Genomic DNA, 23,804 nt, shown 5'->3' on the forward strand with positions numbered 1-23,804 from the left:
AGCCTTCTAGAGCTGGGCATTGAATTCAGACTTCTAGCCTCCTGTGAGAAAATAAATTTGTTAAAGCCACCCACTTGTGGTATTTGTTATGTCTTATAAAGACAACACGGAAACAATCCCATAAAGGGGGAAGACAGCATGTGAGACTAGTCTACAGGCAAAGGAACCCCAAGAAGCGCCAGGGACTCCCTCGAACCAGCTGAGAGCATGGCCCTGCCAACGCCCTGAATTCAGACTCCAGGACTGTGAGAAAATAAATTTCCAATTCTTTGTAATATCTTGTTACGGCAGCCCTAGGAAACTAAGACACTGATTGAAATGTATCCAAAAATCAACCAACCAAACAAAAAAACCCCATTGCCATTGAGTCAATTCCAACTCACAGCGACTGTATAGGATAGAGTACTTGCCCCATATGGTTTCTAAGGACAGCTGGTGGATTGGAACTGCCAACCTTTCTGTTAATGGCAGAGTTCTTAACCACTACACCACCAGGGCTCCTGAAATTATCACCCAGTATTGAAAAGAGCTCACCATTGTCCCTCTAGATGGGATGATACACTTGTTTTTCCTCCCCAATATCTTTTTTCTTAAGCTTTCCTGTCATTATCACCCCAGGGGCAAGAAGGTCCTAAGAGTTGGGCAAATCCCAAACTGCTTCCTGAAGCTCTTATTTGGCAGTAGAGCCAAGCCTTTTAAGATGCACAGACCTCTAGCTACCAGGGGTCGTCAAACTGAGAAAACTACTACCCCTCCTTAAGAGTTTGTGTGACCAGTATTCCAACTCAAATGGCTACTGCTTCTTGGCTACTGAATGTGCCAAAATGACACGTATTGGTTATCTTTTTCATGAATTATCTTAAATACACACCACCCTCCCCCCCCACCCCAGTCCTTTTCTAGGTATCTTGTTTCCTTCACTTACTACTCCTCTAAGCTTTGGATTTTTCTGCCTAGTTCTTTTTTTTTTTTTCCTGACTCCCCTGGTAGAATGAAAGCACTTTAAGACAAGAGGTTATGTTGTCTGGTGAGTGTCTGTTTTTTTTTTAAATAATTTTTATTGTGCTTTACGGTGAGTGTCTCTTAATCTCAGACCCAGCATAGCGCATATCATTCGGTGGGCAGTCAACAAGTATTTGTGAAATGATCACATAAAAAATGGCAGAATATACCAACTGTTAAAAAGTATAGCTTTTTAGAGTCATATGAGGCTACTTTCAACCCAGTAAGAATTGAGGAGAATGTAGTCATCCATGCTACCCATCAAGCTTCCTGGCTGGTACCCGTGATGCTCCATACCTCTTCCTGGGGTCTATATCGTAGCCTGGAGAGGAAAAGACCCTCACTCATAGCGTGGACCAGTATCCCTGAAGAGGACAGAGTATGCTAAGGAGGTGCCGCGATTCAATCTATCAGTGGGGAGGTGGTGGACAAGTGGGAAGTTCAGGTTAGCTTTTATGGCACTTAACTTTCACCATAAGGAAAAAATGTACTCAAATTATATTCTCTTTTCCCAAGAGGTTGTGTTGAAATTCAGTAACATTTTCAGTAAATTTGAAGAGCTATAAAATATTCTTTGATTTCAAAGGCCAACATAATACACGGAAAATACCCTTTAAAGAAAATCCCAAAAATACTACTGTTGGTTTTCAATCTTTAATAAAAGTAAAAAATGAATGCAAAAAGAACACAAACTTAGTCTGAATGTGAATCTCACTAGATGTTTGAATCTGGTAGAGTGCAAAGTTTGTTCATACTATTTCACAAACTCAAATCACTTTGGTTCATACGCTTGCTATTAATTATTGGCAAAGAAATCCTTCAGATTCACATTTTTTTTTTTTTTTTTGGCTACATTATTTCTAACAGAGATTTCCAGCTGAAGAGAAAAAAATACTTCTTGTTTGTGCATTATCAAGTATATTTTAAAGATTCATCCACTGCTTTCTTCTAATAACTTCTGGTTTTTCATAAAATGCTGACATGTTCATTGAAAAATTTTTTACATAACTACTCATTTTCTATTTCAGAAAATTTATAAGGGGTCATTCCAAAGTTCAGAACGATCCATTTTCTTTTAAACAAATTTCCTCTAAAACAAATTAGCTATAGTAACCTAAGATTTACCCCCAAGATATCTTTGTCAAAACAACCCAGCAAGGATCATCACATAAACAAAATCAAATGCATACATCAACGCTCACAGGCAAGTTAGTCTAAATTTCCATTCTGCTGACTGGTGACTTCTATTTAAAAGGAAAGTCTTTTAATTAAGCCACTGTAACAGAATTTAAAACAAGCCAAAAACATTTAAATTGCATAATACGAAAAGGTAAATTTGTAAGTAAAAATTAAAAGTATACTAAAACTACAAAACTGGAGTATCTCAACGGACAGCGTTCAGTAGAAGTGCAACAATAAAGTCACTCTGCAGCTGAAAGAAATTATTGCTGAATTTTGCCTTCACGCAGCGCTGAAATGAATGCAGAACCCCTCTCTTCAACATCCCATACGTTAAAAAAAAAATAAATATTTTAAGAGAATAGAAGGCTCAGATTGGTTTTCATATACATTGCACTTGAAGTTTACGACCCAACGCTTGCAAATTGGGTCTGAATGGTCTAGGCCATTAGATGAATACATTGTGCTCACCAATATAATTGACTATTTAGAAACACCAAATGTGTAATGTAGTGACAAACGCACTCTTCTTTTTACAAGGCAATCACAGATTGCAAATTCTATAGGGCTGTGAAAAAAAAAAGTCATCTCTATTCTGGAGTATCAGAGAAATCATTTTGGCTCACTAAGACTGAAATACATAGCAAAGGTGTATTCACTTTTAGGTGATTATGGATTTTGGATACAATTTCATAAACTGAGGTGGAAATTTCAACAGACCAGTGTAGAACTATGACTTTTCAAAGCCTTTTACTTTCAGTAAGATTGTCTACACAAAACTCCATGGGTAGGGGAAGCCTAGCTCCCACCGATGCTGCGTGCCTCAGTGTGCCCACTAGCGCGAGGGCGCAGGCCCCCCCCCCGTGCGTGAGTGTGCGTGCTCAGCTCGGCAGCGCTGGGGGAGGGGCTCCACAGACCCCGCAGTGCCGTGACCCCACTCGGAGAACAATCTCCCCACGCAGGATTTTTTTTTTTTTTTTCAACACAACCCTATTTTAAAAAACTTTTGGATAAATATTATTCTTATTATACCATACTTGTCTTTGTTAAGCACCATCAACCTGTCTCCTTTGGGCACTGATATAAAACCAAGAGTTGGTCATTAAGTTTTAGTTCAAGGCTTTGAAATATGGCAACTTGTTTTAATAACATAAATGAAATCTAATACTTGGGGAACTGCCTCTGGCCTGAATTCCCACCCACAGGCTGTATCACAGGTCCCAGAGCACAGACAGGTACCAGCGCAGTGAATTCAGGTCAGATTTCAAGATAAGTGGTTATTGTTTCCACTTCATCATTCTAAAATAGTGAATACTTTTCTAGGAGTCATTTATACAATCAGCCCAATCTAAATAGATTATTTAGGAAAAAGATCATCTTTGTCATAGTCCAGTCACACAGATTTTCTTCCTAGATCGTGTTTATTCTTCAGAATCAGTGGGTCTGAAGACTCAATCACTATGTGGCTTTTCAGGAGCACCCTACATATAAAAAGAAGAAAAAGAGAGACTTCAATGAGCATTTCAAAAATGTAATTTAACTTCCATATGACTGCTACCACACAACTGCCTATCTTTCCCTTAATAATATAAAAAAAAAAAAAAATCAGCAGTAAATATATATTTTAATTATCAATTAAACATGTCGTAAAAGGTAAAGGATTAAAAATGCACGTGATTGCAGTAAGAGATTGAGACATATTAGAAAAGTGGAAAGAACTGGAGCCAAAGACTGGCGTTCTACTAACTATTCACTGTGTGATCTTATAGTTACTGGGGCTGTAGGACCGTGGTTCTTTTATCTATAAAATTAGCGTAATTACTTCTCTTAAATGAACTTACTTTGAAACTGTTCAGATAAACTGTTATGTAAGTGTAAGATATTATTGAAAGTATGACTAATTTAATATCTATACAAAAGAAATATTCAATTTAATTAAAGCATATAAAACCTAAAAAAACAAAACAAAACCAACTGCCACTGATTCTGACTCAGAGTGACCCTATATGACAGAGTAGAACTTCCCCATAGGGCTTCCAAGGAGCAGCTGGTGGATTCCAACTGCCAACCTTCTGGTTAGCAGCCAAACGCTCAACCATGGCGCCACCAGGTCTCCAAAATCAAAGTATAAGATGATGCTTATTCTAGGTGCTCCTAGTTCTAACTTCCTGTAATTTAAGTTTGTTTATGTGAAGAAAGGGCAGTATCTGCCATAAATTATCAGTAGCTGATGCCTGCCATTATTAGTATCTGATGCTTCCATTATACTCTACCGGCAGTGTGGTGAAACAGGTATTTGAAATAGGTCATGTTTTATAATACCGAATAATAATAACAACTCAACCTTAAATTAACATAGAGCTTTATCTACAGTTTAGGAATCCTTTCTACCAATTCTTTCTCATTAGATCCTCTCAAAAACCCTGTGAGGTCGATACTGCGGTTAGTACCATACGCCAGGCACTGCATGATAAACTCTCAGGATAGAATGGATATTTCGTTGCTGAAGAAACAGATCCAAAGAGATTATAATGACTTTCCTAAGGTCACAGAAATACTAGAGCACAGAAGAGGAACTTCAGGGAACAAATATTTTTCTCTGAACCTAATGTCTTTCTATTTTACTCAACTTTCCCCCTTCGAGGCAATCCTGCATTAAGATGAAGGAGCGGAACTTTAACATCACTTACCTCGAAGACCATAAGATCTTCCCATTTAAACAGATACGCAGGAAACCCCAAGACTCTTGGTTAAGTCACCCAGGAGTTTTGGTTTGCTAATTACTTCCCTGGGGACGCAGACACAATGAGACATTCTAGGGAGTGTACACTTTCAAAAATTGGTCTTGGAAAAAAAAAAAGGCATTAGGAATTGTTACACAGGACCTGAGGAGGACTCTAAACCAACTTCAGCTGGAGAAAGCAGAGAGCACCAACGCTGTCATCCAATTTTACTACATGTTCACGAACGTGCTGCTAAACAAGTAGAAAACAGAATTTCAGAAGCCCTGGTCTGGGGAGGCTACACTTAGGCTGGCATTTGTGAGAGATTACAAACAACTGCAGCGATTAGTGTGGTCAGCCCGAGACTGCCACCGGTCAGCACACTAGGCTTCACTAGAACTGCCTATAGCAACATGTATTAAATGGCAAGAGGGATCCTGCAGCAAATCCAGGAAAAAACCACATGTAGAGGATGAATGGCAAGACACGAACTAACTATGCTGAAAAGAGCAGTAGGGCACACGATGAAGATAGGGTTCAAAGTCCTAAGCTTCAATTTCCTCATCTTGAAAACAGGCTCTGAGTTCCCACTTCATGCGTTATGAGGACTACATTAGATAACAATGAAAATGTCTAGCACAATGCTTCATGTATTATAGGTGCTCAGTAAATGTTCGCCCTCAATAACAATATTGGTGGTGGTGTTATGACCGTTAGCAGCTAACTGGGTCAGCCCAACACAGGAAAAGCAAAGCAAATTTTATGCTGACACTGAGGCACAACTTTTTGCGGCCAAGTATTGCTGTGGAATGCTGGACAACGGGAAGTGGATCCAGCATTTATGGCTGTTGGTAGTTTGAAGCTTTACTTTTTTGAGGAGGAAAGGCTTCAAATGACAAATAGCAATAAATGCAGAAGTCCATAAAATGATGGCCACAGACTCATTATTTTCTTTTAAACATACAGGCTGGTAACACATGCAAAAGCTGTATGTTTGGACACAAATGACAATGGCATGGAGGCAAGACAAAGAAATACCGCATCGGAAAAGCTACTAGAACCACCTGACTGTAAGCAAGACCAACTGTAGCTTCTGAGCATGGTTCTCCTTGAAAATAGTTACATTTCTTTTTGAGAAAGACGAACCAAAGTCGTTAGAACCGAAAATGTGTGTTAGGAGCTATGCTGACAGAGAATGAGGGAGATGGAAGCTGGGGGCTCTGGGCAAAGTACCCTTGGCATCAAACATGAACCTTGGGGGACACGGATCTGGCCCAGTTGCAGCACACTGCTGGGCTCACCAACTGCTGGAGCACCTAACCTCTTCACCTTCACTGTTCATCTTCTCAGGGAGTCACAGCCCCTCACAACCACCCTTGGTGTATGTGCTGATTTTAAACCAAAAGTTGGTTCTTAAACACTGTCCCGAAAACATCAAGTCAGCGCCACTCTTTGTCTAAACAGCACGAATGCAATGGGATGTGGGGAAGACGGCAGCCACGTATACAACTTCAGCTGGCTCAGTCCACGTAAATGACAACAAGCTGTGCCGATTAATTCCATTTTTAAGATGCTGAGCGCTTTCCTGAGTTTTAAGGTAGAAATGTGTTTTTAAATTTTGAGTAGAAAAAGAGTAAACCTACTTTTACAAATACAATGAAGCAAGAAATCTATGAGGTTTTTTTTATAGGCTTAAGTAGTCTAACTCCCTCTTTAAGAGAGAAAATGTTGAAGCTGCTCTTCTAAAGATGTTGTAATTGTGACTCTTGGATAATAAAGATTCTGGTTAGGAGGTAATTTATATCACAGCCTAAATTTTCAAGGCTCCACAAAAGCATATTAAGAGATTAAACATTTAAAAGTTGACCATGTTAGGGCACAAACACAAAAACTTGCAGAACAAGTCACGCTGTCTCCTGATTTGTTGAGAAGATGCCATGAAGACTTAGTTCTCCCACGGCTGATGGATCTTTTGCTAACTGGGCAGAATTCCTATCTGGGCAGCTGGCAATCAGTGCCCTAGTCTGGCCCTGTGAACTAGGGCTTCAGGCTGCACCTGGCTGGGTCCTTTAAGAACAATTCTCTCACCCCTGCTCATTACAACCATCTTCTGGTAGTTTGTTTATGTGGCGGTGGGGTGGGGCTCTAGACAGGGACAATCAATGCCTCAGGAAATCAGTTTTCTAAAACACGCCCTATTATAAATGTATTTTTCATGTCTCTGACATACTCTGAAGCAAATATTGGAGCCCTGGTGGCTGCTAACCAAAAGGCTGGCAGTTCGAGTCCACCAACTGCTCCTTGGAAACCCTATGGGGCAGTTCTGCTCTGTCTTACAGGGTCACTAGAAGTTGGAATTGAATTAACAGCAATGGGTTATACTTCAAATTCTATTGCCATGAAGAATACAATGTTGGCTTCATCTTCTGTTATCTTTTAGCTGATGTAATAACATGAATTTTGGATCCACTCCCTGTATTCTGAAGGGCAGTATTCATATTTCAGGCTGCAGTGGATAGAGCATTTGCTTGGGGGAGGAAGAAGATGTAAGGTCTAAGAGTCAAGTGAATTAAAACGTGAAGGCGTTTAATGCCTGCTGGAGAACTAACTGTGGATTTCCCCCACAGCAGTGCTTTTCTATGCCTCTCTACTGCTTTCAGGACAACTTCATTTATTCTGAGGGACGGGAAACGAGAAACAAAGAGGCAAAGGTGGAGGCTCTTCTCAGGGCCCGGGCTTGGGGGTACTGAGAAGCATGGGGTCTAAGGTGTGGATGAGGGCAGCAGCATTGTGAGTAGTGAGACACCAGGCCAAGGGGAAGGGAGCTGCCAGGGCTTAGTGACTCATCCCCGCCTTTCCTCCTTATCCACAACTTAACTCCAACGTTTTGCTCCCAATAAAATGACAGTGTCATTTACGGAAACAGGAGGTCAGAAGTAGAGACAGAGGTGTTTTGGTGGTGGTGAAGGCACAAGGACAAAGCTGAGGGTCTTGCTATGACCTCCAAGTCCACGCACTGAAAATAAAGCTCATCAACGAGTCATCCTATTAGCCTTATAAATACTTAGCCTCTAAACGGACACAATAATTACAATTTCCTATACACATCTTACTTCTTTCTGACTATACAAGTAATGTTTTCATTATAAAAATTTTTTAGATGCAGAATAGAAACAAAAAACAAACCTTAAAAACCACTTGCAAATATACTTCCCAGAAATAACCACTTTTAATTCCTTTACAGTCTTACTCTTCTTTATTGCCCAACACACATCAGTCTTTCCGTACCATGTAAGAGTATCTCACACCACTGTTCTTGGCCAAATCAGACTGAACAAGGCTTTAAAATCACTTAAGAGTTGGCTCTTTAAGGCCTCTGCAAACTCACCTGAGTAACTCTAACAGCAGTTACATGCCATCATTCTAGTCACTCTCCTGATTTCTTACGGCAGAAATACTGCTATACACGTAACAGAAGCTTTCCACTTATTCACACTTCCCATTACGTTCTTTATTGAGTTTGAAAATATTGAGAATAGGACCAGGCTTTCTTCTTCCTTTGCAGCAGCCTGCAGTGGCCCCAAAACCATCAGTTCACTTCAGGGATTAATGCTAGGTGCGTATAGTCTGCGGCAGGATAGGTAAAACCGGCTATGATTATCCATCTGGTTGTGGAGGACCTACTTAGACTGTACCTAAGCTTCAAACTTTTGAGAAGTCTGCCAATTTTCTCATTAGCTGGGATCCAGGGGTAAGGATTTAAATTTTCATAGATAGAACATATAGTAGGTGGGGCTGGGGATGGGACTGAGAGATCTGAGAAGTTTGTTTCATTTTGATGGCCCAGTAGGGAAGGTGATTAATTCTCTCCTCCAGTTTCAAGATACAACTTAACATCCAAGTATCAGTTCTCCCTCCATTTTAAAGAGTAAAAAGAGAAGCTTAAGTAAGGGGAACTATGATTATGCCAACCATGCTGTTTTAAAGGCGCCCTGGTGGCGCAATGGTTGAAGGCTCTGCTGCTAACCAGAAGGAGGTGGTTCCAAGCCACCCAGCGGCTCCACGTCCCCTAAAGGTCACAGCCAAGAAAATCTCAACGGGCAGTTCTGCTCTGTTATATAGGGCCGCTATGAACTGGAATCAACTCCACGGCACACAATGACAACATCCTAAGTTATCTTAAAAATTTTTGCTCTGGTATCAAAGGAGCACAGGGAAGATTATGTAATACAACTATCTTCAAACAGTATTATTTTCAAAAGGTATGATTTTCACATTTTTAAAAGTATTTCTAGATGTTCAGAACTTGGGCATGTTGTAAAATTCCTCTCTCTAACTCACCAAAACACTTCCCCCTAAAACTGGTTCTAAAACTCCTTCATCATGAACGCATAACAGCATCAATCCATCGTCATGAAAAAGTTAACTCACTCCTTGAATGTTATTCATAGCACACATTTTAATTTTACAAGTCATCAACCTGGGTTGAAGACAGTTTTATTCCAAAAGCCTTAATTACGAATTCTCTGTTAAAAGGTATTAGAATAAAAAATCCCAAAGTAATAAAAACAATTATGGGGCTGCCTCGTTCCTCTTGGAAAACTCAGAAGGTAGGTCATAAGGGGGGAGTTGAGTGCATGGAGGAAGAAGCACAAGATTTTCATGTGGAACTTTTTGACCAGATTTTGGTATTAAAAAAAAAAAAGCAAAATCCTTTGTTTCTCCACTAAGGGACATGAGAAACAAAAGTTTTTACAACTGAGTTTTCTCTGTTTTAGCAGCGGCGAAGATGAATTACAAAAAAGAGAAAGATGTTTTAGACTCAGTAACTAGTGGAATACTTCACAGATTCTATCTTTTTGTGAGTAGTTAAGATTTTTGTGGAACAGCCAAGCAGACTTCAAATTCAACTCCTCACAAGTGGGTATCGCCTGGCACAAATAAAAGTGCCATTATTAAAAATAGCATGAGGTGCCAAGATAAGTTCCTGAGAAAGCCCCAGAGTTCATCCCTGAGACCAATGGCCCTCATAATAACTCTACTTTTTTTTTTTAAGTTTATTTTACTTAAGCCCTCGAGTCCAAGTCAATTCAAAATAAAATAGCATTTGAATGTCCACAATTAATCTTCTTTTATTAAAGTGTTTAAGCGCCAATTTTTAACTACCAAAAAGAACTTTTACAATTGCCCTTGAATTCACGTGTCGCTCTGTCTTTGTCAGGGTACTACTGCTTTCTCCTCCAGTAAGAACAGGGGTAGTGCTCAGGTCTGAGCCACCATCCACCTGTCCACCTCACCAGTGACAGAGGCCACAGATGGCCATGCTGAGTGACTTGTCTCCTCCTGTGCACGGGTGCACTGTGCCCTTGGAGCACCCGTGGTTCTTTACCCAGCCTGTGCCCTGCACCTGCAACAGGCCTCTGCATCCCCAGGCTGACATCCAGCTGAAGAGGTCACTATCTTCCTTAGCATCATGAAACCCACTTTGTGTTAAAAAGAAATGTTGATCTACAGATCCTCGGGGACCAAAGCGTCACTGCATACAAGCATCCAAACTTGTTTCTGATACTGAAGGAGAAGAAGCTCATCCATTATAAACCATTCGCTTTAGCCACTTCAATACAACTTTTTTTCTGTTGTGACTAGAGCGGTTACATGGATTCAGAAAAGCCACTGAACACCCCTGTAAAATAAAGGGTGCGCTGGAACTCTAGTTCCTTTTTGGCTCTAATATCGTAAGCTTACAAATCTATGAGTCTTGCTAATTTAACAAAGGATTACCCAACATCATTATTTTTCTTCATGTATGCTTTTCTCAAGCATTATTGCTCTGAGCATCAGCCTGATACCAGAGGAACTAGGTGGTGCCCGGACACCACCAATGCCTGCCCTGACAGGGAATACAACACAGAGTCCCTGACGGAGCAGGAGAGAAGTGGGGTGAGGAATTCAAATTCTAGTAAAAAGACCAGACTTAATGGTCTGACTAAGACTGGAACCAAGGAACCTCGGAAGACATGGCCCCTGGACTCTCTTGTTAACTCAGAACTAAAACCATTCCTGAAACCAACTCTTCAGACAAAGATTAGACTGGATGATAAGACATAAAATGATACTCGTGAAGAGTGTGCTTCTTAGTTCAAGTAGATACGTGAGACTAAATGGGCAGCTCCTGTCCAGAGGATAAGGCAGAAAGATGAGAAGGAAGAAAGGGACAGGAGCTGTTTGAATGGACATGGGAAACCTGGGGTGGAAAGGAAGAGTGTGCTGTCACATTATAGAGAGAACAACTAGGGTCACATTAACAATGTATGTATAAATTTTGGTATGAGAAAATAACTTGAGCTGTAGACTTTCACTTAAAGCACACAAAAAAAAGTCAAAAAACAAAAAAAAACCTGTTGCTTTTGAGAGTGATTTAGATATATATCAATGCAAATTATAATATGTAAAGCAAAGGAGCACTAGTGGTGCAGTGGTTAAGTGCTCTGCTGCTAACTGAAGGGTCGGGGGTTTGAATCCACCAGCTGCTCTGTAGCAGAAAGATGTGGCTGTCTGCTTCCTCAAAGACTGCAGCCTCAGAAACCCTGTGAGGCAGTTCTACTCTGCCCTCTTGGGTCACTATGAGTCGGAACTGACTCGACGGCAATGGGTTTGGTTTTTTATGTAAAGCAATTCTATCACACTAAAAACCCCAAAGCTTTAAGAAATAATACAATTTTACTCACCATAGCCAGCTGTCGTCCTATGTTTCCTACTGTTACACCTCCTGAGAAAAATATGCACGGGAGCCAAGAACGAATATAGAGAAAATCCGGGGATGTATACCTAAAACAACAAGATACATGTGTAAAATCACAATACTTTTATGTCTTAGCAGGCAATTTCACCAAGTGTGCGCCAATTTGGCGTTAAAAGCTTTCTTTAATGGGACTATACAGAATACATATTAATCATGAAATACGACAAAATGTTAGTATCTGAATGGTACATTTTAATGCTACTGCTTGATTTTCTTCTACATTAAATTATAGACAGTGCATTTTTAAAACCTGAGTCAAGAAAAACCAGCATGTTTGAGAATTTCTTATCTAAATCTAATACATGTATGTCATGTATTTTATAAAAGCTAAATAAAATATAAAAACAAACCAAAAGCTTAATGGGTCTTTTTAATAAAAGTAGCAGTTCTATGCTGAGGATATAAAACATCAATATTCGAAAACATATACTCACTGATAAACACCATTATATACGAGAAACTGAGTGATCAGAGTGGCTAGAAAAGCTATGGTAATTCCAAGCCCAAGACCACTTCTTGAACGATCAAATGTCCACCAGAGGCCCAAAGACAGGGCTGCTAAAGTCAAGGACAACTGAACATTATTGGCAAAATCCAATTTCTGGTGAGGCAGAAGTTAAGGAAAAGTTTTAAGGTTTTTAGTAAGATCAAAAACATTTTCTTTTAAAACAACAACTACACATGGGTTTTTATTACCGTGTACCAAATAATTCACAACCCATAAAAACTACCTGGTGAGCTGATGGGTTTGCTGGATTCAGGGTTACTGGGATGACTAGAATTATCTGAAATTTCTCTGGGATCACTGAGTAATAAAAGTTGAGTAAATTTTCTGAAAGCTATATAAAAAATTCTACTGGTATTTAAACCCTGTTAACTTTCTGGTATTAAGTCATCTATAGTCCCATTCCTATTTCTTTTTATTTATAATTTGAAGGGAACAACCATTATCTGCATGGCTGCATTACAACCTAGTCAGGATGGCATGCCAGTACACTGAGACCCACGGCTGGTTTTCATCACACTACTTATCCATTGGTGACAAAACAAATCTGGTCAGGGCTGATATCTAACACTCATCTGTTGGTCTGTCGCACTGCGGTGGCTTGTGTGTTGCTGTGATGCTGGAAGTTATGCCACTGGTATTTCAAATACCAGCAGGGTCACCCACAATGGACAGGTTTTAGCAGGGCTTCCAGACTAAGACAGACTAAAAAGAAAGACCTGGCAATCTACTTCCAAAAATAAGTCAATGAAAACCTTACAGATCACAACACAACACTGTCCAACTTGCCTGCTTTACACACATCAGTGGGAGGGATCAACTGCTAGAGAACATCACGTTTGGTGAAGAAGAGGGCCAACGAGGGTGATGGAGACCCTTGGTCAGAGGGACTGGCACAACAGCCGCAACAACAGACTCGAACACAGTGGTGACTGAAGGATTACACAGGACCAAGCAATCTTTCGTTCTGTTGTACATAAGGTTACCTTGAGGCAGAACTGACTCGACGACAGCTAACAAGAAGATACCTTATAGAATCCTTCTGATATTTTTATTAAAATAGAGTACAGCAGATTTAAGGACTTAAAACTCTAAAAACATAGTTCTCTAAGATTTTAAAATAGAGTCTAGTCGCTCTACAGAAACTCTCTATCACTCGAGACCTGGTAAACCACAGACCATCTTCCTGAAAAGGGCACTTACGTACAGAGACACAAACTATTCCCTATAACAAATTCCATCTACGGACACCAGAAGTTTTGGATCTTGTATTAGGAACCCTTATCCTGGAGGATGACAGTATTTGACCGGCCACTGGACTTCTGTGGGCAGAGAAGCAGAGACAGGCTCCTCCAGCTCATCTAACAGGCCCAGTCACACTCCTGTCAGATCTCCCTGCACTGAAAGGAGAGAAGCGAATTTATAAAATTAATTCCTAAGAACCAGAAGATACTGTCTGAGAAAGGGGAGAGGACATATGTTCGTTCTCCATCTGGGACTATTCTGTTTCCTGAGATAAACTGGAAGGACTCCAGGAACCATACCTAAAAATCCTGTTAAGTGCAAACTAAAGTAATATGCTTTAGAATAAAACACGTGTAAAAACAATTTTCAATTAACCTATGATGTAATATATACTCTTAAAAAGTAACAAAATGCTTCAGCATATCTACGAACACCTTCTGTACGTAACACACTGGTTGAAGGATACAGCACTTGCATGGTTGATGCCAACAAAAACTGCGATACAGCGCATTACACTGGCCCACTCTCTCTTAAACTTGTGGGGCTCTCCAAGATGACTGTCGATGCAGGGGTAGAGTAAGCCTACGACAGCTGTTACAAAAAGAAAAAGAAAACAGTATTAAAACACAGCAGCTTAAAAGGAAATGACTTCGATGTGGTAGTTATTAAAATCACATATGGTGTAGACTGCCAAAAAGACAACAAACTGGTCTTGGAGGAAATACAATCAGAATATTCCTTAGAAGCGAGGATATCAAGACTCTGATTTGCTTACTTTGGGCACATCATCAGGAAAGACTGACGTCTACAGAAGGACACTATGCTTGGTAAAGTACAGGGCCGTCAAAAGCAAAGGGAAACCCTCGACAAACTGACACAATGAGATAAACTGACAAAACAGCCGTCCACGACGGACTCAAACATGCCGATGATCATGACGGTACAGCACAGGGCAACGTTTCCTTCTGCTGTATGTGGGGTCGCCATGAGTTGGGGCCAACTCCATGGTAACTAACGGCAACTAATGAAGGACTCAAACAAGCCCTTTTCCTAGAGAGTTAATCTGCTCTAATATTCAAACTAGGACTCCTTTTATATCTTCTTCTTTGAGTAACAAACTTTTGAGAAGTTTAATAAATATCACTGATACCTGGTTTAGTTAAACATGTCTCAATAAACAGAGAAATGAATCAAGCAGGGGGTTTAATTTTCTAGATAGGCCTGAAGTACATGCCTGCCTAATTAACCTTCTATTTTTATCAAGTGTGACTTCCATTTTACAATGAAAAGGTAAACTTCCATGAATATCCTTGAGGCTACAAGTCACATCACAAGTTCTTACCTTCCTCATACCACCCTGAGCTGATGCCGGACAAACGATGACCACATTTGTGCTGAATGTGATGGGCCGGGTCAAACAGGACACTCCTTTCACACGCCACAGGGTGAGACTGGACTTAATTTTCAAGGGACTTAAAGCATTTAGGAGACCCCGGGCACCTACTGTGTAGACAAGCCTGGGGTTAAGTGCTACAGGGCTGTTATGGATTGAATTGTGTCCCTCAAAAATATGTGTTATAAATCCTAACCCTTATACCTGTGGATATGATCCCGTCTGGGAACAGGATTTTCTTTAGTCTGTATCACTGCAGGGTATGTCTTAAGCCAATCACTTTTGAGACATAAAAGAGCAGATAAGGCATAGAAGAAAACTAGACACAGGGGAAGACCCAGGCTTTAGGGAGACAAATGAGGGAGACCAGTCCACAAGCCCAGCAACTCCAAGGACTGCTGGCTAGAGAACCTGAGACAAGGCTTTTCCCACAGGGCAGACAGACAGAGAGCCTTCCATTAGAGCTGATGCTCTGAATTCATACTTCCAGCCTCCTGAACTGTGAGAAAATAAATTTGATTGTTAAAGCCACCCACTTGTGGTATTTCTGTTATAGAAGCACTAAGAAACTAAGACGGGCACACAAGAGAAATGGGGGAGACAGACTACCATATACAGCTTTTTATGATTCTTCATCTTTTCTATGTGTGAAGCCCAAGCTGTGAAAGAGCACTGGACCAGGAATAGGATATCCAGCATCTAATCCTAATTTGCCCTCTAATGGGTGGTGGCTCTTTACGTTTGTTTTCTCATGTGTAAAATTGTGGGGGTTATGTGACTGGAAGACAGAGAAGGAAGAGATCTTCGCGGTCTGGAATAATTAAGAAGCTGCAGAATTTTAAAAAGTGATAGAATACAAAGAGAATCTGGATTGGTGGGAAGGTATAGCATCCCAAAAGAGATACAAAATGCTAAAAATAAAGACAAGAATGAACAAGATGGAGGTGAACAGTGACAATACAGATCTAATGGGACTGAACTATGTAAAAAAAAGATTAGCTGTGTAAATTGCACCCAAAGCACTGAGGCTCCTAAGGCAGGCACAGCTTCACCCTGATAAGGTGGGGAGACAGTGCCACTTTAGGTTCCTGAAAAAGAAACAACAAACACAGAAAGAGCCTGTTTCAGCCAAACAGATGAAAGATTCTCAGTTCTCATTTTCATATTAGGTTTAACCAAGTTCTAATTTTGGAGTTTTGAAAAATGGAACCCAAGTAATTCTATAATGTTCATCACTGTAACTTCATCTTACCTTTTCAGGTTAAAAGCTAAATAGGTCAAAATGTCATCAGGGAATAATTTTTCCTTTTGTTCTCAGATTGTTAGTTAAATATGCAAGGTATGAGGAATTAGGCTTCAGATATCCCTGGAAGAAAACCAAAAAGCAAACCCGCTGCCATTGAGTCGATTCCGACTCATAGCTACCCTATAGGGCAGAGTAGAACTGCCCGGTAGAGTTTCCAAGGAGCCCCTGGCGGATTCAAACTGCTGACCTTTTGGTTAACAGCTGTAGCACTTAACCACCACGCAACCAGGGTTTCCTGGAAGCTTCAATTATAAACATTAAAGGCTAAACTATTTTTCATTTGAGGTAAGTTTTCCGTTCAAAAAAAGGAAACTACTGTGCCAAGCGTGTGTGAAAATGGTACTTCAAATCTAGATGTATTTCTCACAAAGATGAAACCATTCTACCCAGTACTTTATAATTACAGTCTCCCCTAAATATAGACGTTCCAGCAAAGATGACACACAGTGCTCTGTATCTATTACAAGGCTTTTTGCTTCTTACTGTTTTAAGTGAGCCCATTTTTTTATTAAGACTACACGTGTGGCTACACACCTGCATTATAGGGAGGCAGCGCACACAGCCACAGGGTCAAGAACGCTGGGTCTGGAATCAGGCCGCTCAAGCGACGTACTAGCTATGTACCCTTGGACACATCATTACATTAACCTCTCCATGATTCAGTTTCCACATTTGTAAAATGGAGTTATAGCACAGTATTGTCGAACAGATTAAAAGAAGTAAAGCATTTAAAACCGAGTAAGCAGTCTGCAAGTGCCGGCTACAAAGAAAACTAAGCACTTGTCACAGTGCGTTGTGGTTACTTAGACACGTTTGTTCTCCCCATCAGACTATGGGATGCTGACGGAGACGGGCTTGTAGTACTCACTTTTGTATTCCAACAATTCCCAGAGTTGAGCCTACAGAAAGGACTTGGCAAATGTTTGTTAAATAAATGAAAGCTGTGTGACTAGAGAAGTATTCAGTGATCTGAAGATCAATTTAGTATTTTTATAAAACTGGCTAAATGATAACTAGGAAATTCTACTTAAAACAGTCCTCCTGTCCACAAGTAGACTTATCCTGTGCTATGTTAAGCATTTTTGTGACTGGTTAGGTCTACCACAATCTAAACTCTTAACAAGGGGTTTACTCTTTTCCTTAAGTACTTAATCTATACAGCTTTAACAAGTCTAGGGGAAAAGACTTGGCTTCTGGCCACAGTTTACTCAGCTATGCTGGCAAAAGGAAGTGCTGAGGAGTTGCTCCCTTGGCAACCACCTCCTGAACACGTGACCGATTTGTTTTCAGTTATCCAGAGTGTAGCATGTTCACCGACACAGCCAATAGCAAGGCGGTACTGCCACTCACCAGTTCTGCCAGCAACCAATCACATGGCACTAGCTCTAGATGACAGCGCTGTGCTCTAGGAGAGGTTGTCCTCAGCCTGCCCAGACACTAAGAGGGACCAGATCGCAATCAGTCTGGCACAAGCATTTGCTTAAACAGCTAGTTATCTCCCTGCCTCATCTCCATCACTGGGCCTCCTCAAACGTTAAGAGAGAGCTATGGTGTGGACTACGATTTGGGGGTCTGAGATCCTTGCTGCCCCACTCCTCTATCTAAATATAAAAACTGCAGATACTCAGTTTTAACTTGTGGATGATTTCATTTTCAAATAAATGTTTCCTGAAGGTTAGCTTAAAAAAAAAAAAACAGTAAGAAAAAACAAAACAGGCATCTTTTATTTCCACTAAACAAGGAACGGTTTACTTACCAGCTGCTGTCCCACAACAGGGAGGAACCCACCAGGCAGAAGAGAAGATGGTGGCAATCACTTCGTCAGGGAAAAGAGTGACATTCCTCTGAATCTGTAGCAGGTTGAGCACCAGAGCTAGGACAACTCCAACTGAAAATAGCACAAGGCTCCTCTGTACCAAGTGATGATGCCAACTGTTCGCGTGGCGGCTGCTGCTGCAATGGTGGCCACTCACACTAGCGCTGTGACGCCTGGGCGAGGGGCTGCTGTGTGGGGCACCGTGGTCCACCAGCAAAGAGGGGCTGGACACAGAGGGACTGAGCATGGCTTCCACTTTGGCTGCCAGCCCTCCAGCGCCGGCTCTCAGGTGTTTTTTATGCCTCTCACTGGCAGGACAGGAACAACTCCAGAAGTGGTCGTCTAACCTGGGCATCAGTGCCCACCAGAGTCTGAGATGGGTGTCCTAGAAGAAAAGAAAAGAAAAAGAGGAGGGGGGAGATGAAATCGTACAATTTCAATGAGACAAAGAAGTCAGGGAAGGCTACACTTCAAGTCTTGTGGCCCAAGCCAGATGCTGAACGTTCTACCTGTCCGCATCGCCAACTCACACAGTAAAAACAGAAGTTCCTCAGGGGAGTTGGGAGTAACTACTGTGGCAGACGCTGCCTAACCACCACAATTGACTTACTGTACTTGCGCCTGTTACCTCATCTCAAAACATATTAAAAAAAAAAAAAACCTACCCACATACTCCAACTCGGTGATGCATACGTGGCCTCAAGGCACGCAGAAGCGAAGGGACAGATAAATATAACTGTTTCTCTTAAAAGCAAAGCAGAACCCTTTAAAACTGCCCGCCTGCCAAGCGCCCCTACTTTATATAAAGCATGCAGTGCTGGCTGGTTGAGCCAAAAAGTTTCCCAGACACGACTTACACGCGGCGCCAAACTTGGAGAAGCAGCGCCACGAGCGCGTCCCCGCAGCCCGGCCCCTCCGTCGGCGTCCGGCAGCAGAAGTTACAGACCGGGGTCTGCCCGGGAGGCGGCCCGGGAGGCGGCGGGTCTGCCCGGGAAGCAGCAGCAGAGAGACCGCGGCAGAGACGGCGGCGCCCCTGAGCGCTCGGCCCGCGGGGACCCCCGGCCGCTCCGCCCGAGCGTTTGCGCGCAAGGCGGCACGTCCCACCCGCAGGGGCGCTGGGGGCGCCCGCTCCCCTCGGTCGGGGGCCGTGGGCGGCCGGGCCTCCAGGGCGGCCGCCGCGACCCCGGCCACGAGTGCACGCTCGGAGCCCCGGGGGCAGGGACACGGAGCCTGCGGGCGGGCGGCCGGGCGCGGGGTCCCCCGGGAGCGCACCCCGCCGGCCCGTCCTACCTACCTACCTGCCCGAGGCGCCCGGCGGCCCGAGACGCGGGAGGCGGGCTCGCGGAGGAGGAGGCGCCGCGGCGGGAACGACCCGAGTTTCCCCGCAGCGCCGGCGGGCGGTAAAAGCTTATATCGCGGGCCGCCGAGCCCCGGTCACGTCACCCGGGCGCAGCCTACCGCAGCGCCCCGCGCGCCCGCCCCGCGCGCCCGGCCCCGGGGAGGCGGAGCCTCGGCCTGCCGCCGCCCCGCCCACTCGGCGCGCCAGGTAAACATTCGGTCGGGTGAGGCCGCCGCAGCCAATGGGAGGCGGGCGGCCCATATGACGTGCCGACACACCACCCGCCTTCCCTCCCGACTGCTGGGACGGCAGGGGCGGGCGCGAGGCGGGCGCGAGGCGGGCGCCTGCCGGGGGTCCGGGCCTGGTTCTGGCGGCCGCGGCGGGGCCGGGCGGGCAGCCCCCGGAAACCGGGCGGCCTCGGGGCTGGCGGGGCGCAGCGGCGCGGCCCGCGGGCGGGCGGGCGGGCAGTCGGCAGAGGATGGAGCCGGCCGGGGCGGGCGGGCCGCGCGGTTGGGCGCTCGGGGCCGCAGGAAAAGCGGAAGGGCTGCGGGGGCGCCCGAGCTTCCTGTCCGGGGGCGCGACCCCTGCACACAGCCCCGCACCTGCGTCCCCAGCCGCACGCAGGCTCTGAATCACCTGGCTAGGCGACTGGGATTCCCCGGATGTGGGATAAGCCGCCCCTTCTGCCCTGGCCATCTTCCCTTCGACGTGGAGAGCAGCTTGGCCCTGAGTCTGCACAGGTGCCCTCGGTTCACCTGCCATACTTTTTAAAAAGCGCTGCAGACCCGCCTCATGACGGCGCCCGCCTGTTCCCTGTACGGGACCCCTTTGTAGCCCTCAGTGAGGCTCATGTTTACCGTACCTACTAATTTAAAATGAATTCATGTATGCAGGGATGACGGCCGTGCCTGGTACGTAGGAAGGGCTTGGTCAGTATTGTTAATTGCGTATGTTTCTAAATATGTATGTGTTGTTACAGGTACTTTTCTACAATTTTTTTTTTTTAAACAAAATCCTTTACGAAAAAAAAGTAAATAATTTCATTTATACAAAAATTTCCTCTAGTTTCTGTCTTTCCTCGCATGTGGAAAACAAACCCTCAAAACTACTAAGAAAAATAATAAAATATAAAAGATAATCTTAAAACCAAACCCGCTGCCGTTGAGTACTTCCCACTCAACGACCTATAGGACAGGGTAGAACTACCCTATTGGGTTCCCAAGAAGCACCTGGTGGATTCCAACTGCCGACATTTTGTTAGGCAGCCAACTCTTAACCACGAGGCCTCCAGGGCTCCCATCTTAAAAAGTAGATTGTTCTATCTTGTTGACATGTGTAGTGTATCTAGACCCTGTTTACCACATGTGTCACTTCATCTAAGAATAAGCCCAGAGGGCAGGCACCCTGCCAATTGAAAACCCACATCGTGTTGAGCAAGAGCCATATTATTTTAAATATTCTTCACCAGTAATAGTTTGTGTTCTTTTGTTCTATCTGCAGATAAGCAGAGGTTGAGAGAGGTTGTTAGTGCTCTAAACAGCAACTCCTCACATGGCCAAGAGACCTTCCAGGCTTAGAAAACTTGAGTCACAGAAAATACCGTTATGTCGGGCATCTTCGGCATTAAGATTGTGGTTATATTCCAGAAGATTTTTCTTAAAAAAGTAATATTTTACTGAGGTATCAATATTTCTCAAAGGTCTTTTTTTCCTGGGTTGGGGGGGCACTCACAGAAATTTTTAATGATAAAACAGGAGACCTCAGGAGGAAATAGTGTTTGCATTGGCTGTGCTTGCATGCCTTGACTCTAATGGGTGTTTCACTTGGAAAGTTCTGAGAAGTGCTGTGTAATGACATTTGCCATTTGTTAGTTTTTTACTATTGCTCCAGAGCCATTACTGATTCCTCTTTCCTGCCATCTCTAACTTAACTGCAGAAACACAGCCTGATTGTGGGTAAATGTAGATGTCCTATATGAAGTCTATGATGTCATCCTGACATGAACTTAACCTAATCTTTTCTACTTCTGTGAAACAATGTGGTCATTATGGATTATAATTAAAAATTGCTCTCGAAGTCTTATGCTCAATTAGTCTTTGCTAATAATGTGACCTCTTTTCATTTCTGGACCCTGACACAGTGTGGGAGCGGGTGGAATGGAAGGTTTAGATCTTCACCAGGACTTTGAACCTGTTCATTCTGATTCGAACCTCTGCTGAGAATTTGCATTTCCACCCAGATATAATGAATCAGAATCTACATTTTAACCAGATTCCCAGGTGGTTCTTATGTATAATCAGATTCGAGAACCACTGCTCTATTACCCAAACCTGTTTCGGTCGGGTTGATCCCGAGTCAGATCGACCCTATAGGACAGAGTAGAACTGCCCCACAGGGTTTCCAGGAAGCTGCTGGTGAATTCAAACTGCTGACCTTTTGGTTAGCAGCTGAGCTCCTAACCACTGTGTCACCAGGGCTTGTGCTGCTCTATTAGTGGTGTATAATAAATTTTGAGGACCACTACACTATTAGTGGTTCTCAGAATTGATCCCTAACCAGCAGCATTAGCATGGCCTGGGAATTTGTTAGAAATGCAAATTATCAGCAAGGGTTTGAACCAGAATGAACCGGTTCCAAGCCCTGATCTTCACTTGTCCCTTTGGTTGGGGTAAGGCAGAATCAGGGCTTTCAAATTCTCTCTGTATGTTCCTCTCTAAGCCTTGTTCACTGTTATATACTTCATTCTCAAAGAATCAGTCTTTTTGACTTCGAGGCGTCTTGGCCCTTATTTCTGCTCCATGTCATGTGAGTGCACAAAGATATATCACACTGGAGCGAAACATTGAAGCTTTGCTTGTAATAGCAAAAAAAAGAAGAAAGCCCAGTTGTCAACCAACAGGAAACTGGTTAGATAAATGATGTTACATCAATACAATGGGATGTTATATAACTGAGAATCATTGCTTTTTCATCTATCAGGTGTGCTATGTCTTCCCCACCCTGTCATCAGCCTCAGTTCCTATACATACAGTGTACACGCTTTAAGAATCACTGATGTAAATCAAGCTGTTAACCTGATGGAGATACATCCACATTATAGCCCCTTGACCTTGAGATGTAGCCACATGATGAGTTCAATTATGAAACACCAGCAAATGCAAAAATCATCTCTTCAGTACATCAGTTTTCAATAACTGGTTTATTCCAGTATATGAGACCCAATAAGCAGAGGTAAAAGCCCTTTGCATGCCTATCAAGCTGCTGTATCCGTAGATTCCTTATCACAGAAATCAGTTGATCTGTCTTCTGGGGTCTAAGATGTATATGGTTTTCATCATCTTTTTTTCTCCTGCCGTTCTGCTTGGCCATGCAGACTATCCCAATATCTCTTTAACTTGTGATCCTCCTTATGTACAAGTACATACCAACCAAAACCCAGTGCCACCGAGTCGATTCCGACTCATAGCTACCCAGCACATACCTTATCAAAATATTTTATGGATTCTTGAGTTACTTGTCTCTTGTGTGGGAAAAAAAAAAAAAAAAGCAAACAAAACATAACCAGTTGCCACTGAGTCAGTTCTGACTCATGGGGACCCCACGTGTGTCAGCGTAGACCTGTACTCCATGGGGTTTTCGATGGCTATGACCTTTCGGAAGTCAATCGCCAGGACTTTCTTCTGAGGTTCCTCTGGGTGGGTTCAAACCTCCAACGTTTCAGTTAGTAGCCAAGCGCTTAACTGTTTGCGCCACCCAGGGAAAGGGGCCATTTCATGGAATGAATTGTGTCCTCCCAAAATATATGTCAACTGGCTAGGCCATAATTCCCAGTATTGTGTGTTTGTCCATCATTTTGTCATCTGATGTGATTTTATAAATCTGTCTTGGAAGAAGTGTAACCAGAATGCTCCTTAGAAGCAAGGAAGGTGAGACTACACTCACATACTTTGGACATGTTATCAGGAGGCAGCAGTCTATGGAGGACATCACGCTTGGTAAAATAGTCAGCGAAAAAGAGGAAGACCCTCAACGGATGGATTGACTTAGTGGCAACAACAATGGGCTCAAGCATAACAAGGATTATGAGGATGGTGCGGGACTGGGCAGTGTTTTGGTCTGTTGTACCTAGGGTCACTGTGAGTCGGAACTGACTCGATGGCACCTAACAACGACAACATCATGTTAATGAGATGGGATTAGTGGCAGTCATGTTGATGAAGCAGGACTCAGTCTACAAGACTAGGTTGTGTCTTAAACCAATCTCTTTTGAGATATAAAAGAGAAGAGAGCGGAGAGACATGGGGACCTCATACCACCAAGAACGAGGCACCGGGAGCAGAGTACCTCCTTTGGACCCAGGGTTTGTGCATGGAGAAGCCCCTAAACCAGGGGAACATTGATAACAAGGACCTTCCCCCAGAGCCAACAGAGGGAGAAAGTCTTCCCCTAGAGCTGGCACCCTGAATTCGAACTTATAGGCTGCTAGACTGAAAG

At 43.2% G+C, this 23,804-nt stretch overlaps 1 protein-coding gene across 2 annotated transcripts; it reads right to left on the minus strand.

The window, feature by feature from the left end:
* Positions 1–1,830: 1,830 nt before the first annotated feature.
* Positions 1,831–19,448, minus strand: INSIG1 (insulin induced gene 1). Of its 2 annotated transcripts, none has more exons than XM_049863171.1 (6): positions 19,266–19,448; positions 17,912–18,356; positions 13,923–14,047; positions 12,141–12,307; positions 11,633–11,732; positions 1,831–3,662 (listed from the first exon to the last, which is right to left on the minus strand). In XM_049863171.1, exons 2-6 carry the CDS (start codon positions 18,324–18,326, stop codon positions 3,633–3,635), a joined length of 837 nt encoding a protein of 278 aa, XP_049719128.1. In that variant the 5' UTR covers positions 18,327–18,356; positions 19,266–19,448; the 3' UTR covers positions 1,831–3,632. The 2 variants fall into 2 exon arrangements, with proteins under 2 accessions (XP_049719128.1, XP_049719127.1); XM_049863170.1 differs by having other exon boundaries at positions 19,270–19,446.
* Positions 19,449–23,804: the final 4,356 nt, after the last annotated feature.

This window comes from Elephas maximus, chromosome 20 (assembly GCF_024166365.1).
Source record: "Elephas maximus indicus isolate mEleMax1 chromosome 20, mEleMax1 primary haplotype, whole genome shotgun sequence".
Classification (NCBI taxonomy): Eukaryota; Metazoa; Chordata; class Mammalia; order Proboscidea; family Elephantidae; genus Elephas; species Elephas maximus.